This window comes from Erpetoichthys calabaricus, chromosome 4, assembly GCF_900747795.2.
Source record: "Erpetoichthys calabaricus chromosome 4, fErpCal1.3, whole genome shotgun sequence".
NCBI lineage: Eukaryota > Metazoa > Chordata > Cladistia > Polypteriformes > Polypteridae > Erpetoichthys > Erpetoichthys calabaricus.
In genome coordinates this window covers 203,971,225-203,989,139 of record NC_041397.2, presented here as the reverse complement: position 1 = coordinate 203,989,139, position 17,915 = coordinate 203,971,225, and the positions used below count along the sequence as shown (strand labels likewise).

Sequence of the window (17,915 nt, the reverse complement as noted above, 5' to 3'; positions counted from 1 at the left end):
AGAGTGACCATCAGGTTCTTGGTCACCTCCCTGACTAAGGCCCTTCTCCCCCAGTCGCTCAGTTTAGATGGCCGGCCAGCTCTAGGAAGAGTCCCGGTGGTTTCAAACTTCTTCCACTTACGGATGATGGAGGCCACTATGCTCTTTGGGACCTTCAAAGCAGCAGAAATTTTTCTGTAACCTTCCCCAGATTTGTGCCTTGAGACAATCCTGTCTTGGAGGTCTACAGACAATTCCTTTGACTTCATGCTTGGTTTGTGCTCTGACATGAACTGTCAACTGTGGGACCTTATATAGACAGGTGTGTGCCTTTCCAAATCATGTCCAACCAACTGAATTTACCACAGGTGGGCTCCAATTAAGCTGCAGAAACATCTCAAGGATGATCAGGGGAAACAGGATATACCTGAGCTCAATTTCGAGCTTCATGGCAAAGGTTGTGAAAACTTATGTACATGTGCTTTCTCAATTTTTTTATTTTTAATAAATTTGCAAAAATCTCAAGTAAACTTTTTTCACGTTGTCATTATGTGGTGCTGTGTGTAGAATTCTGAGGAAAAAAATTAACTTAATCCATTTTGGAATAAGGCTATAACATAACAAAATGTGGAAAAAGTGATGCGCTGTTAATTACTTTCCGATTGCACTGTAAATTCACTAAATTTGATTATTACAGGTCTTCTAGATCCATTGCCAATTAAATTTGAATTTTTTTGTGATGCAATTAGTCTGTGTATGAAAGAACAGAGAAACCTGATATTGTGGCATATCATTTCTTGTTTTTGATTACAAGTGACACCATTTTGTGTATGTTTTAGGGCTCCTCTTTGTTGGCTCCCCATTGCTACCACATGACGAATGGAGATACAACATGAAACATCACGGTTTGATCGTTGATGTTGAAGTTTCTGAATGAAATGTGAATTTGTCGTGTTTTTAGTCATTCAAAATTATTTCAGGGAGTTAGGACATGCCATATTTTTCTTCAACATGAATTTTAGTTTCTATAATAGGCTTTGATACTTTTGGTTCATTAACTTTTTTTGGCTTCTGGGCCTATCTATCTTGATTTTCATAGCCTAAAATAAAACTCTTCTGTTTTCACTAGATTTTAATAGCTGCCCCTTCATGGATAGATTTAAATGAACCCTGTTATTTAAAAATATATCACTGTCACCTCAACATTGTATATAGTACCTTGGTCTGCAAATACGATTAATCAGTTTACCCTCTTTTGCTAATGTAGAGTAGATGAACATACAGTACATAAGCTAATCTGGCTGCTTGCCTTTTGCAGCAGTTTCCATACCTTAAGTCTATGCCTCAATAAATTCATGCTGTTCTATTTGGTAAAAAGTAAAATGTTCTATTAACTTGTGGGAAAAGGGTAAAACATGTCAAATCTTACTTGAGATGGATTTAAAATGAACTTAAGATGGATGGCTAATTGGTATTATATTAAACTGGCCAAGTATTTAATACCTTTCACTTATATATGCAAGTTTTGCCTTCATGGCCCCAATTAGACAATCATTAGGATGAATCAGGCAAACATTTCACATTATAAGTTTATAATTTTAAACAGAGTGATACTTTAAATGTATTTATTTCTTATATTTTCTGTACCAGTGTTTGTTTCTCCTAGTTACATGTATTTGATTATTTTTACACTTTAGTGTATATTTATTCTAAAATGTAGTAAAGGAGGTGGCATATATGTGTAGTATGGTTTGTTAAAATAAATGTCTGGTACAGAATAGCATAATCCTTAACTTTACAAAAGATAATTGAATGTGTAATTATGTTTTGTAAAATATATTACTTAAAAATGGAAATCACAATGTGTTTATTATTAATAAGAGATGATTACATAAAATTAATTTTCATATGTTGCACACTGATTTGTAAGACATTTCACTGCACATGCAGTAAAACAGGAAGCATCAGATGTATGAGGCACAGCACCTGTAACACAATCCACAATGTTTCTTTGAGAGAGAAAATAACTGCACTAAAACAAAAAAGATTCCATTGTTCCCTTTCCTATTGTTTTAAGTAGGCTGAGCACCACCCAGTGGAATTTACTTATGTAAAGCTGCCAAAAAAATAACACAGTAATCAACAACTGCTATGTATAATACTGAATGAGCTTACTATTTATAAAGCATGATCTCCAGCACCAGCTTTATCTGAAACAACCATTAATTCAGGACATGATTGGTTATTTCACAATCATTTATTTTACAATTTTAATCAAGTCTGTTCAGAAAAGATTTACTCTTTCAGTATTTGCGGGTCAATACAATATTAAAAAATTACAGTTACAACAGCAAAACAGTTATCGCACGACTTTACAAATTTTAGAGGTATGTATATTGTGCACTTGGCTGTGCTAACATAAGGCCCCTCCAATCTGGGACAAAAGTACTAAACAAGTTCCAAAGCATATCTAATTAACAGATGCAAAAATGACATATATCAGGGAAGAATTCAAAATTTCACATTAAACAAAATACCAAGTAAAAACCTGTAACAATGCTGGGCCTGACTGTCTTAAGTTATGCTTTTTTTTATGTTTTATAATTCAAGTTGACTCATTAGCAATGTGGTCAGAAGGCCATAATAGTTTTATTTTTTGTTTCACAATCTAATCCCATGTGCTAGAACTATGCCTTTTCCTAAGCCTTTTTCATTTTGATGCCCCCTGGCCCCTTGTCTGTTCTCTATTTACATTTTTTTAATGTTTGTAATTTTGTCCCAGTGCTTTTTCCCGCTAGAGTTTAACTACAGCCTTCCAGTGGGATATGAAGAGCCCTACAAAAACTACCTGATTGCCGCGGTTCTTTGCTGTAGCATTAGTTAGCTTATTTGCCCGTGCTATGTTGGTTCGCTTGTTTATGCGCATGTGTGAGCCCCTTTTGTGAGCTCTTTGGTCTTTGACTCTTTTTGTTCCTATTCTTTGTGTTCTTGATTTAGCTGTACTTATTTTTTTTTTTACTTTTGGTTTGCAGACTTGGTTTTGTTTGATTTCTGGGTTTTCTGTTTTATTCTTTTGTACTATTTTCTTTGATATTTAGTTTTTCTTTTTTTATTTTGTATTTGGTTTTGATATTTAGCATTATTATAGCTATAATCAGCAATTTTATTTACCGTATATACTCACATTTAAGTTCTCCCATGGATAAGTTGGGGCCTTGATTTTACAGTATAATTTATGGTATTTTATAATGTTGGTTGTATAAGTCCAATGTGGAAAACGTATGTTATTGATCTAAGAAATTATGATATGCTAATGCCCACCTGAGAGAGTAACCACGGAGCACAATGCCTTTTTTTCTATGTATTGTGCCTACATGACCACACAGTAATACCCAAACTATTCTGAAGCGATGTTTGCACTTTTTTGTGTTTTTTGTATCTCACACCCTCATACACCTTTATCATAAAAGCATCCCTTATCTACGATGGAGCGTTTGATCAGAAGAAAATATTAAACTGGTTTTAAATTAAAGTCATTGCAGTAGTGAAAGAAATTGGTAACAATGCTGCTGCAACAAAATTTGATGCGTCTGAGAAACTGGTGTGATATCGCATGAAGCAAAAAGTTGTAAAAAAAAAAAAAAAAAATGAAGTGTCATATTTTTGAAGGGTCAAGGTCTGATTTTATGATCGATTTTTCTGGTTTCAAGACCTGACTTATACGCGAGTATATACAGTAATTCTTAAGCTTTCATAATGACAAAGACTTGTCCATGTAGTTTTACTTTACTTGTTGTTCTGGTTAATGGTTCTCTGTTTTCCAGACTAAGAATTTTGGTTTAGTATTTAGGATTAGATATCATGGTTTATTGATTTTATTTATTTTGCTTTTTTATTTTGGCTTTTATTTGGCTTTGCCCTTTGACTACATTTTAACTCCTGATCTTTTTATTTAAAAACTCTTTCTTTACCTTTGGGGTGACAGAACAGTTTTTGTTTTTTCTTTAAAATTTAACTAGAATGTAATACATTAAATTAAACATATAAAGCTTTTTACTCTGACCCAGGAATTTTGGTGGTTGCCCATTCGTGCTTTGCCTTTTCAGGCCTTTTTGTGCATTAAGGCCCTATGCATTTTTTGAGTACTTAGGCCTTGGCCTATTTTGAGTGTTAAGGCCTGAAACGGTCCTAACTGTCTAAAAAAATCTGAGCATGGCACAATTTTGGGCCTACTCTTACAAGTAGCAGTAAAGCATTTTATCAATTTTCATAAACTAGAAAACCACTCAGGATTCAGGAGAACTCGTCAGCTGTCCTAATTCATCAGAAGCTTCCTGACGATGGCGTTTAGACCGAGATCATCACAGGCTGACTGTTTTGGAAACGCTGGACATCACTGAACTCACAAAAAGACAATGATTTGACAGAAATGGGATAATACTCATCACAAATTTTTCAAGTTGATCACTTCAATCTAACCAGAGAAGTATTGCGGCATCAGATAAAATGAAAGCGTAACATTACTTGTAAAAGGTAGCTTATGATTTATGTATACCAAAACTAAGTTCTTCTCGAATTTTGCACCAAACATTGAACACCCTTACAATGCATGACGTAACCTACAGATTTATACATTTCCCTACAACTTCGTGTAAGGTAATGTTAAGGTAAGCTGTATTCGTGCAAATCATGCTCATAAAGATCATTGCCTTAAGTGTGGATAGGCATGCATATGTAAATCACAAACGATATTACAGTATCAATACACAGGTGGTCATGAGCGTTGTATTGAATGAGTATGCATAATACTCTGAATATAGATGGGGCTAGATGGGTGAGTGACACTGAAATGTCACACAGATATGCTGAGCTTTGCATTCAATGAACCCCAATTTACAAGCCCAGGAAATTTCAAGAAGGTAAGCAGAGACTCTTGGGACAATGAATAAAGGGAGCTTTGGTGAAGATAAGGGGAGATCATGGAGACAGAGACATGGCATGGCACAGTGGAAGGCAATCAGGACACTGAAACTGTGACATGATTTCAAAAACAGCACAGCATGGATTCAGGGACAAATGGTTTTCTGTTTTTAGAATTCTGATGTAATTATAATCAAAATGAGAACCTCTCAGGTGATCTCTGCAAATTTGTAGGGTCACTTCAGCAGTGTTCTTGCTGGTAAAACTGTTTGTCTCTGCATCCATGCTGTGGTGTACCCCGAAGTCAGACTGAATTGGTTTGATCACAGTACTAGTAATTAAAAACCTGCTAAGTTGGAAACTCTCAATAAACAAGAACTTTACATAGAAATGGTAACCAAGAGACAGAGTGAAAAGTGCTCTAATTATTAGCATCAAGGTCTGATTTTTTTCAACATTTGGTTATAGTAGCAATCTTTAAATTAAAAAAAATACATTTATTGTCTGAGACTATTATATAAAGGCAGGATTTGATGAGTGTGATGATAATAGGATTCATTACGCAAAGTTGTAGGACTTTTTGTTCCCATGAAGCACTCTAAAACTATATAACATTACATTGATAAAAAGATTTATGCTTTTGTTAACTCATTTGTGGCAGATGAGTCACATTTCTTTGATTCAGCAAAATTCTTTTTTCACTCTTAATCTGCAATCCTTTTCTTAATTGTCTATTTTTTACACCATAATGAGATAAACTACATTTTAATAATAAAAAGAAGCCTTACCTGGAACCATTGACATGACTGGGGTTGCATTCCATTTTGATGGTGACTCTTGTTGGTGGCTGAGACAGCCAGTCTTGTTGAGGGACACGGGGACTCATCTTTGCTGAATGCCCATATTCGCTGGAGGAAGATGCTGTCATCTCCGTTTTAGAAATATGGGGGGCGCTGTATGCACACTCGAACAGTGACTGGTCTTCACTTACCACTGACAATGCTTCCTTCAAATAAGAAATAGAAAGATCTAAGTCAAAGTTCATTAAGTCATTTTGAATTTCTTTTCAGAGTCAACTGTGTAAAGTTGCCATATCTGTTGTCACAAGGTGGTTAGATTACAGTGGAGTGTTTGGTCTTTGAAACCATTCCATCCCAACCATGAAAGGATTGAGTTTGGTATTTTTCAAGTTTAAGTTATTTATTTACAATCATGCTATATATTAATTTACCGCATAAAATTGTGTTCTAAACACAGCCTAATGTATCCCAAGTCTAAACAAATATGTCATTTTTTTAAAAGGTGAGAATGTTAATAGACAAATATTGTAAAACAATGTATCCACATCACTTTAGAAGGAAATTTTAAAAAAGTAAACAAACGATTAGTGAGATTCGGCCATTTTAAAAGGAAACTGGTCTTGCATCACATCTTGTCAAATTTCTTTCTCTCCAAGGTAGCCTTTCAACTCCCAGGAGTATAGTTTCCACTAGCCCATGCTATGAATGCTAGACACGCTATTTTCATTTTAAGAACTTACTGCTTTTGGGTATGCTTTATTTCAGGATTTAGACAAATAAGCTATCGTTTTAAATTGGCAAAATGTCTGACTTTGAAGACAAAAAGAGCAAAATATGCATACTGGAAGGTATGGCGATGCAAAAAACATTGGTGATTGGTGGTGCACATGGGAAATGTGAAGTTTTGGCCTTTCTGGAAGAGTACCTCTGTTGCTGAGAGTGAGATGGGTGCATCCACTGCTAGATAACAGACATTTCAGGGGGTGAACTCACTTTGTTATGCAAGGCTACACAAATTTTGAGCTCTCATCAAGCAAAGAGTTCTGGAGACATTTTTCCAATTCCCAAAATTCATCTTGAAAAAACTATCAAAACCTGAAGGATCAAATGGACAGATTTCATTAGGGTAAGTTTTCTTTTGATCTTTTTTTTGTAGTGTTAATGTTTATTTAGTGTTGATGCGTGAGAGATCTGAGTACTGTATGGAGATTATTATTATTTACACTGACAACGATCAGGCATATAATTTAAATCTATGATGCCAGGTCCTTGAAGAAGCACTAGTAATGATTGTTTTGCCTTGCCACCCAACACAAGTGCTACTCATCTATACAGCATTCATTTTCAGTTTACTTGTGAAAGCCATTGCCATTGTTAACATTCAGCAACACTACATTTTGGCCAACTTAGTTTGCAGCTGCAGTGAGATGGCTCACCCAAAATATTTTTGGAACTGCAGTTGCCTACAATAATGGGCGATCAGCAACCTGCTTTATCTTCCTGTTCGGCTACAAGTACTAGTTCACAGAGAAATGAGCACTACAAACTTGATGGTCCGCTTTCAATTCAAGCGCTCACATTCAACCTAAGTGCTACAAGCTTTAACTTTAAGGTTCTGTAGTTACCATAAGGAAGTCAGTGAAAACTGAAAATGTTTTGTTTTCTAAATTTACTGTATGTTCACATCCTGACTGTGCACATTTTGAAACCATTTTCTTAAAAGACAACATTGCTCTAAACTCTACAGACATGAATTTAGTTTTGTGCTGATCAACTTCCTTATTTACATCTAAACTTCACTCCCGACAAGCTGTGAGTAGAAGAGCAAACAGGAAATGTACTCTTACATCACGGAAAATTTTTCCAAGAATCCATGTTAAAATAGTTATTTCTAGTTTCAATTTGTTATCACAAGGATCCCTCATAAATACAAAAGGCATGTTTACTTAAATCTAAAACTTCCATCCATCCATCCATCCATTTTCCAACCCGCTGAACCCGAACACAGGGTCACGGGGGTCTGCTGGAGCCAATCCCAGCTAACAAAAGGCACAAGGCAGGAATCAATCCCGGGCAGGGTGCCAACCCACCGCCATCCATCCATCCATTTTCCAACCCGCTGAATCCAAACACAGGGTCATGGGGGTCTGCTGGAGCCAATCCCAGCCAACACAGGGCACAAGGCAGGAACCAATCCCGGGCAGGGTGCCAACCCACCGCAGTAAATCTAAAACTTTCCTGCTTCAAAGTAGACATATTTAGTAAGTTTAAGCCTTTTTTTCATGCTTGGATCCAGATTACTGTAAGCCCTATTATAAAGTGCAAGAACAAACAAAAAGTAAAAAAAATGCTGCACTTAAGAACACAGTTTTATGTGGTAAATAATGTGCACCGTGAATATGAAGAAATAACTTTGACTTGAAAAATACCAGACTTATGCTTTAAGCTATTCTTTTTTCATTTAGTTTTTTTTTTCCTTCTTTTTGCTTCAGTTGATTGAACTTAGAAGAATCTGTGACTAAAAGAAAATGAATGAAATCAAAATCCAGAAGTAGAAAAGCTGCATATTTGCAAAGGTCTAAGAAAGGCTGTAACAGATTAGTAAATATATGAATTTGCAGTTTAAAGATAATACGGCTAGATGCCTACTCTGTGTTATAGTGCTGCCTGCATTCGATTATTATAAAGGTCAACTACCACATGACAAGCCACGAAGATAAGAAAAAACACACAGAGTATTACCAAATAATGTATGACTACTAAAAGGATCCATTAAATCCCCTTGACCTGATATTTCTGGGTTACCCCAGAAATTTTTACCTACCATATAATAATTAACAAACAGCAGATGAAGCTGCAATAGATATGCCGTAGATGAACGGTTCTCAAACAGTGCATTGCACACATTACAGAAGTAACAACAGTCACCCTCCCACAGTTACACTGAGCCATTTTAAATGTTGCCTCCTCTTTTTTGCCTTGGGAAATATGGTAACACTATTTTATCCTGATTGGACCGCACTCTGAAAGCTTATCCCAGGACACATTCACATGCACTACCTCACACCAGATCATTTTAAATTTACCTATTAACATGTGTGTCATTGAAATGTGGTTGGAAAAATCAGAAGCAAAATCCACTTGGCACAAACACAAAATGCACAGAAAGAGTGACCAGACCAAAAACTGAAAACTGAAGTCTTTGAGTGCTGTGTTGTGCTGTGTGACTACTCATTTCTCAAAACATAATCATATACTGTAGTCAAATGACTTGCTCCGTTCACCTTTAGAAGCTGCTAATGTTCAAATGCTAACATGTTAAAGTTTTAAAATGGTTGTATCATTCTCTTTCAGCGAGCACATTCCAGTCACTGCTGTCATTTACTGTGAATCTGTGTCGTAATGTATTTTCAAATCCACTAGCTTCTACTATTTTCATTTACTAATTGCTTTAAAATCTGTCAGATGTCAAGTGTATTCTAAGTAATCAAAGAAAAAGAGAAATGATGCTGTTTAAGATCATATGTGTGATCTTAGATGGGTGAGGAGTCCAGATCTTGAGCCACAGAGCTTGGGACAGTGGGAGCAGGAGTTTAAGTCTGAGTCCTTCTCCCTCTCTTTGTAGCACTGCGTTTTGTGCATAGAGGCTTTCTCTCTCAAAGAGACACATTTGCAAGAAAAAATATATTATATATTAGTGTGCTGATGAAAAGTGTGCTACTTTGATGCTCAGGTTTACACCCAACTGCTTATATCACTTCAAAGTCCACAAGTGTTTGTAGGATCAGCTGCTTGCAAAAGTGATCAAAGTTGCCTGATACTTTTTTAAATCATAAAATCTGAATATGCCCATTGCTTTGAATTGATACTGGACATGTTTAAAGTATGCAGTAATTTATAAAACTAGAAAGGAATGTAGCTAATACCTTTAATAAAGAAAAATAAAATAAATTTGTATATTTTTTCTAAAGAATAAATCTTCATATTTTTTGTTCTATAATAATAATAACATAATATTCTCAAACCAGCTTAATCACTTGAGGTTCATGGTGGTCCAAAGCATATCCCAGAAGCATTGTGCTCAAGGCAGGGAACAGCCTAGGACAAGTCACCAGTCCATCACAGTTCTCACTCACACTGACAGTGAGCCAAATAGGATCCTCCTGTTAGCTTATGCCATATATGTTTGGAGATGCACAAGGAAAATCTCTCACAGACATGGTGAGAATGTGCAAATTTCATACAGACATTGACTAGGCATGGGGTTTAAATCCAGGACACTAGATCTTATCACATAACAATAATATTGGCAAATAATTTTATTTATAAGGTCTTCCATTATGTTGTGATTTTGTCAGGCAGTACAAATTTTCGAGACTTCGTATTTTCTTTTTCTGAGGTTTTTGAGTATTGGTAATTTTAATTTCACTTTCATTTTGGTATTATATTTTGTCCCTGAACTTGTTGATAATTTTTTTTTTCATAATTTTTTAGTGAATACACAATGCAATCTTGTCTAGTGTGGGTTGCTATTATGGGCTTTCCATTTCTAGTGACAAACGTCTGTTGTCAGGAAGTTGCCACACATGATGCCTTAGTGGGGAACATTTTCCAAGATTGTGAATAGTGAACTTTGTAATGTTGTTTAGGAAAGATATGAAAGATTTCATGAACAATTCTAAACTATAAGTTTAGGTTAACGTTATTGGTTTAGGCAATTGGTTTTGCTTGGAACGTTTGGCCTTGATTTTGCAACTTCCTTGACCTAAACAATTTTATATCTTTCCTGATCCATTTTTTTTTATTCTGCCAAATGTTTCATGTTTCAGAACACATAACATTCAAGGACACTATATATAGTAATAATATATAGAAATAAGTCAAGAACATAGACATAAAAGAATCTTATATATAAACGTCTACACGTGGAAGTGTGTATGTGTGCGTCTGTCCGTCCCGGGAGTGTGAGGCTACAAAATGAAGCTCAAAGAGCTGGCAAGGCGGCCCTAAGTTAACGAGTCAGAAGAAGAATGAAGTACAAGGCTACAGCATGAAGCTGAAAGAAAACGACTCTGTCGCCAAAGTGAAACTGACGACAAAAGACAAACTCGCTTAGCCGCTAATACACAAGCAAGGTGAGCACATCAGCAAAACAAAACCTCTAAAGAGAGAGGAACTCGCTTAGCTACTGATAGATAAGGGGGGTGAGCATGTCTGCAAAACAAAACCGCAGACTCTGCATTTCAATTTTTTTCTGACGATTTCAGTAGTTTCTAGGATCCCTGGTCTTTTGCAGCACAGACTTACACAGCTAGTAAGAAAATAAAATAATAAAAGAAAGTATTACAAAGGATGCAATCAACACATGATGCTCATGTTCACGTCCCACCCTATGTCACACAACTATGTTTAAACGACAACACTTTGAATTTAGTTTTAATAGCAGCAATAGTAGAAGATTTCCAAAAATAAAAATGAAGGAACCTATTTAACCTGGAATCAGCAGTACTAAAACTGGTGTTTAGTGACCAGACAGCAGACAAAACCTCAGTTTTAATGTTTAAAGATATTATAAAGACCGATGGGATTCATTGTCAAGATGATTTGCATAATTAAATGAAAGGATCTTATAAAAGATATATTTAATTGGCAACCAGTGCAATGACACGAGGATGGCAGTAATATGTTCTCGAGGCTTGTGTGGGTTAAAATTCAAGCTGCCAAGTTCAAAATCACCAGTTCATCATACCAGACTGCCAATCCATTAGTACTTCATTTGAAAACCTACTAAATAAAGCATTGTAACAGTCAAGATGGGAGGCAACAAAAGGATCAGTAACAGTTTCAACCACATTATTGGTATAAGAATATTTGAATTATATAATTTTTTTCAACTGAAAGAAAGAAGATTTGGTCCCATTCTTAAAATAAGTCTCAAATGACACGCAAGAATCATCAAGACAGACTCAGTGCTATGCTTTGCACTAAAACAATACTGGAAAGGTTCAAACAGCTCGTATATTTCCATAGATATATGGCAAAAGGCAAAAGTCTTGAGCACCTTAGCTAAGAACAGAAAGCTGGAGATATATTCACAACTTTTAAAACTGCCTCAACACAAACCTTTTTTTTTTTTTTTAAGGCTAGCATACTACCGTGTTTCCCCGAAAATAAGACCTACTCCAAAAATAAGCCCTAGTCAAGATCGTCAGCTGAAAAGTAAGGCACCTAAGGCCAGATTTATACTTCACTCATTGCATTGCATGTGCCCAAAACATCCATTAAATTCCGAGGACACCTTGCCACAATATCTCTGAAGAGGATGTTTAATGATTACATCCATCAATTCGGGGATGCGCCCATTCCAGCAAGCATCAGTGCAAGACAGTGATCCCCTGTGAGATAGCAGCGCTACCGCTTTGCCACCGTGCCACCCCTATATGTGTAACTATTAACAGTATTCATTATTATTAAAATTATTCAAAGTTAATGATTTATCTGTAAAATGTAACATACATATTTTAATGCATTTCATCATGAAAGTGATATTGTCACAGGTGGCTGGGGGGCAACCCGGCCGGGACGCCCTGGAGCACCAGAGGAGGGCTTACGCCTTCCCCAGACCACGTGGGGGCGACCACCCTGGTGGCTATAGGGACTTTGAGCTTTGAAGCTCAACCCTGTAGGGACCCGTGGTCACTGCCAGGGGGCACCCCGATGCCTACGGAACCCTGGACCTCAGCACTTCCGCCACACCCGGAGTGTGTGGGGACTGCCGGCGGAAGATTGTCGGGAGGCACCTGGAGCACATCTGGGTGATTATAAAAGGGGCCGCCTCCCTCTGTTCGGGGGCTGGAGTCGGGAGGTCGAGAAGACAAGGTCTTGGTGGAGAGGCAAGGAGGCGGCCTGAAGGAGGAGGCATTGGATAGTTGGCCTGGACTTTTGGGGACTTTGGGGTATGTGTGCGCTTATGGTAGATATGGAGGATTATAATAAACGTGTGTTGGGTGATTTAAATGTGTCCGCCTGTCTGTGTCAGGGCCGAGCTCCACAATATGAAGTATAAATCTAAGAATTTTAAATGTGTAGAGAGCTGGAATATAATAAATGTAATGTGTTCTGTGTAGCGATGCTGCTGTCAGGTCAGGAGGAAGCTCCAGAAGCGCGTAGCGATTTAACAACTGGGTCGGTTTTAAGATGACATTTACGACAGTCTGCTTTAATGATAAAGTAAACTACAAGGTTAAAGTGGACATTTTCGAGGTTAAAGCCAAAATTTTTACTTTAATCACAAAACAGACATTTTCATTATGTCCTTATTTTTTTTTTCTGTGGCTCAAATACGCTGCCGTACATTCTGACAGTACTGTAAAGGTACAAAAAAAAAAAAAAAGATGGCACAGAAGATGGTATGTGAGACTTTTAAAATATATCGTGTCATTACTTTGGGGAATATGCAACATTTGAATATAAAAGCAAAAACGCTTGCATTTGTATGTTGGCATTTTGCTTCACCACATCGAACCATTCATCAACCGCACAACGATCCTGGAGGATCCTAAAAGCGGCTGGAATAGCAAGAAATTCAGGCTGGAATTCAGGGTTTGAATGTGGAGAGTTATGACGATATTCCAGAAGATGACATGACTGTATTTGGATAAATGTATATTGTTGTACATGAATAAATATAAGATATCCCCTGAAAATAAGCCCTAGTGCATCTTTTGGAGCAAAAATGAATATAAGACCCTGTCTTATTTTCGGGGAAACACAGTAGTAGCCAGTTTATATTTCAGTGGCACCATAACAGGTTCTGGAGAAACAGTAACAACATTTACTATATCCTTACACAAGCCAGACATGCAATTCTTGACCAAAGCAGTAGGCACAGGGTCAAATGAGCAAATGCACCATATTTGTACTCAAACTTTAAACTCTCCATAATAATCAAGTAATAATCGAGTAGCTATGCTTGAAAATAACTAAAGAATTGCTCAAACATTTCATTTGAAAATGGGAACAAATAATTAAGGATATTATGCTTTAATTATGGTAGAAAATAGAAGTTTTGGATTTTCAGTGTCAACACCAGTAATATTAGAGTGGAAAATTGTTTAGTTGACACAATTGTTTTCTTATATAAGTTAATAAGTTCAGCATATACAAAGAAGCCACTTTCTTCACAGAGATGTGCTGTTTGCCTGCCATGTGCTTTCATGTAGTGTGGCGTTCAGAGCTGAACCAAGGCACTGCGTGTATGAAAGAAAAAAAACACTGCTTCAAAGGACTGACATTCTCACATTCAAATGAATGAACACTGTTATAATAATGCTTGCGTTGTTCAAAAGAAGACAAATATGGATTTACTGGATGTACAATATCTCATTGATCCATAAGCCAGGAAGCATTTAATATGTTTCAAGTTTCTCTGAAAGTGGTAGTCTGCTTTGTCAGGGACTTAAGCAAAGCAATTAATACATTAAATAAAACTGCTTTATGATTTGATATTGATATTCGATCAGCGTCTGGTCATTTAAAAGATGAAATGCCGTCTGAATGGTTTATGGACATTTCTGGGGGTGGAAAAATTGACGTTCTGATATAAAATAGTGCATAAAATCCTGAAAAAAGGGAAACAAATGGTTTTTTTTGGGTTGTGGGGATGGAAACTGAAATCACTCTGTTCTAAGAAAGAAGGACAGAAACAAGTAAAGAGAAACCAGCTATGCTTTGATGGAGGCGATATATACAGTAAATTAAATTAACATGGACTGGCAGCCATGGATCTTCAGAGCTAAACACTTTGAAAGATATGCTTAACAAAGGAACTGATTTGATTGTAAAATATGTAAGACTTAGGACAATCAGCCCAACACAGTAGCCATATGAATAAGATTAATCAATACATAAATAACCTAAACAATGGAAGTATTACTGTTGAAGACTGGACAATAAATAGCATAGAAAAACCAGTTTTTCTAGATGACCTTTGAAATGACCGTAAAATGAACTTTTTCTAGTGATTATAAGATAAATAATTCAACTATATGCTGTGTGTATGCATGACTGCTTAACATCCATCCATCCATCCATTATCGAACCCGCTATATCCTAACTACAGGGTCACGGGGGTCTGCCGGAGCCAATCCCAGCCAACACAGGGCGCAAGGCAGGAAACAAACCCCGGGCAGGGCGCCAGCCCACCGCAGGGACTGCTTAACATTCATTTGCTTAACCAGAATACAATCAATTTAAAAATTTTTGTGGTGTGCTTTACAAAATGCTTCTGTGACCTCAAAAGAGTACACTTGAAATTGCAAATAATCCCTAAATCCTGATGCTCAAAAAGACAAACTGGAAATCAGTTTAAATTAAATCAAAGGATACACCTCTAGGCACATTTTTTTCAGTATATTTACCCAAATCTCATGTAATGTCAAAGAAAACTGAATAAGAAATACAGTATACTGTATCAGCCTATCTTTAGTGTCATTCATATTTAACAGCCCAATCATATTGTCTTATCCTAGGATTTTCTACACCATTGAAGGACAAACCCAGGTTGTTTGAATTTGTAATTTGCTTTAATTCTCATACTGTCCAACTACTTCTTCTCAGTCATTGATCCTTCCATTGGAATACTGGGTGTCAATTATAACCTTTTTAAGAAAGCCCAACAGCCAGAAAAAGAATACCCATCTGAAAATTAGCCAAATCCTTAGCTCCAGGGTGCCTTTGTGTAGTTTATCTTCAGTAAGTCATAGGACTTCTTTGAAATGGCAATAGCTCACTTGCCCCAATCCTTGCTGAGACACAACAATCAGCTGGATGACTAAAAGCCCAGAATAATTCTTACTTTGCTAGAATCCCAAAGAATCTTCCCTTAATGTCAAAAATCATTTTCAACAAATCAGAACATAGGACTTGGGTTTTACGTTTTATTGGGACATCCAGCAGATTCACATATAAACCAATAAGTGCATGTAATCCTCGGTGATTTTACTTTATTACAAGTAAAAATTATATGAGGTTGGATGTTTTCATTGGGATTTAGCATACAAAATGCTTTCTGCATTTGACACAAGGGCCGCAACAGAAATAACTCTATTATTTGGAGATAAGAATGCATGCTACCAAGCACAGAGGTAAATACATACTGTTCTATATATGTCACTAAGTGCACATTTGGAATATCTTATTTTTTTCTGAAATAACACCATAGATTAATTCTTCTTATAAAGAATTTTTGTAACATTAGAACATTAGAACACTCTAGACGAGAACAGGCCATTCAGCCCAACAAAGCTCGCCAGTCCTATCCACTTATTTCTTCCAAAAAAACATCCAAGTCGAGTTTTGAAAGTCCCTAAAGTCTTACTGTCTACTACACTACTTGGTAGCTTATTTCAAGTGTCTATTATTCTTTGTGTAAAAAGAAACTTCCTAATGTTTGTGCGAAATTTACCCTTAACAAGTTTCCAACTATGTCCAAGTGTTCTTGATGAACTCATTTTAAAATAACAGTCTCGATCCACTGCACTAATTACCTTCAGAATTTTAAACACTTCAGTCGTGTCAAGATTCAACTGTATTTTTAAATCCTACCATTTTTCAGCCATAACTGTAAATTCTGAGCGCCTACTAAAATGAAAACATAAAATTCAGATTCAAAACAGATATCACACCTCCTTTTTTTTTAGTGTAACCAGATCTAGGCCCGGAATTATCTGGACTGGAAAAGAAAGGGATGACAGGCTGTGGCAGCGAGGGCATGAATACATACACACAAATACACACAGGTGACAGTCACGTGATCAGATAATTCTTTAAATTTCAATAGCCATGTTTATATTTCAGGGTGGCACAGTGCCTGACACCACAGCCCTGCCATGTTGGGTTTAAATCCTACATTCAGTTGTCTGTGAGGTACCTGCATACATTTTTATTTTCTGCTTATTTCTATGTGGATTTTTCTAAATCTGTTTTTATTTTTCTTTGTAACTCCCAAAAATCGTGTGTCTTAGGTATTTCAGTGATTTTAAAATGCCCCATTGTTGGTGCATGTATTGAACTGGCACTCAATGCAAAGCCCTTGCCTTGTGCGCAAAGCTTCCTTGAGTGGTTCAAGTCGCCTGAGCCCCTATGCTCTATTAGATGGATTTACAAACAGATTATCCTTTTGGCAGAATGATTGCACAGACACTACAAATACAGCTTCACAGCTTAAGGATAAGAGTTTGGTATCAGGCTTGTACATTGTCTCTGTCAGTCCATCAGATTGTTCAGTCATGCGTACACTAATATTAACCCTCAAACAAGCTCAATTTAGAGTCACCAGTTGACCTAACCTACATATCTTTGGAAATGTGAGTGAAAACTGGAATACTTGGAGGAAAATACATGCAGACACCAGAAGAACGCCACTTACACAATGATCAGGCACAGGTTTCAAACTCAAGACAGAATTCAGGAAACAGCAGCATTAACCTCAACACCACTCCACCTTTAATATATCAGACAAATGGCAAAAATAGTATTTCACCCCAAGAGGTTAGGTGTTGTTTTGCTACTAACAGCATATCTACCAAATGTCAAAAGTATAGATATTCAGAACTTCATACATATCAGACGGGACTTCCCCTAACTAGATACAAAGAAAAACACACCTTTAAGCTTTTTCAAGTACATAATCTTTTCTTTGATATTATTTATTGAGCAATCTCTTTTATGTGTATCTGGAAAATGTCAGAAGTATTGCAGAGGTCACACCTAATCAGTCAGATTCAGATGATGCTAACTAATGTAAGCAATACTGCCTAGATTTTACAGCAGGAATTGACAATAATTAGCTCTGCAGCTGCCATTACTAAATATAGACATTTTCATTCTAAGTCAAACAAAGGAGGAGACCAGATTAAAACATTTCTTTAATCACAACACAAAATGCACCCTGTGGAAGAATGAAGAGTGTGACCTGCTTGATCACTAAAATATATGAAAGCTCGAAAAATTCAGCACACTTAATTTTGGAAGCACATATGCCGCAAACTGCAGGAAGGAAATTATCAATATAAATATGGTAAATGATCAGAAAAAAATATCCGTCCCTCCATCTGTTATTGAACCCACAGTTCAAGATCACAGGATCCTGTTCTGGGCAGCATCTGGGGCAAGTCCATCACTGGACACACCCAAACTAACTAATACATGGCCAAT

General features: G+C 36.6%; 1 protein-coding gene across 4 annotated transcripts in view; it reads right to left on the bottom strand.

Annotated features, from left to right (window-relative positions):
- erg (ETS transcription factor ERG) overlaps positions 1–17,915 on the bottom strand; it is a 317,870-nt gene that overhangs the window by 59,633 nt on the left and 240,322 nt on the right. For all 4 annotated transcript variants that reach the window (XM_051926840.1, XM_028800209.2, XM_051926842.1 and 1 more), the window contains one exon: positions 5,688–5,905. In XM_051926840.1, the coding sequence (XP_051782800.1) occupies positions 5,688–5,905 (218 nt within the window). The remainder of the gene's footprint in view (positions 1–5,687; positions 5,906–17,915) is intronic.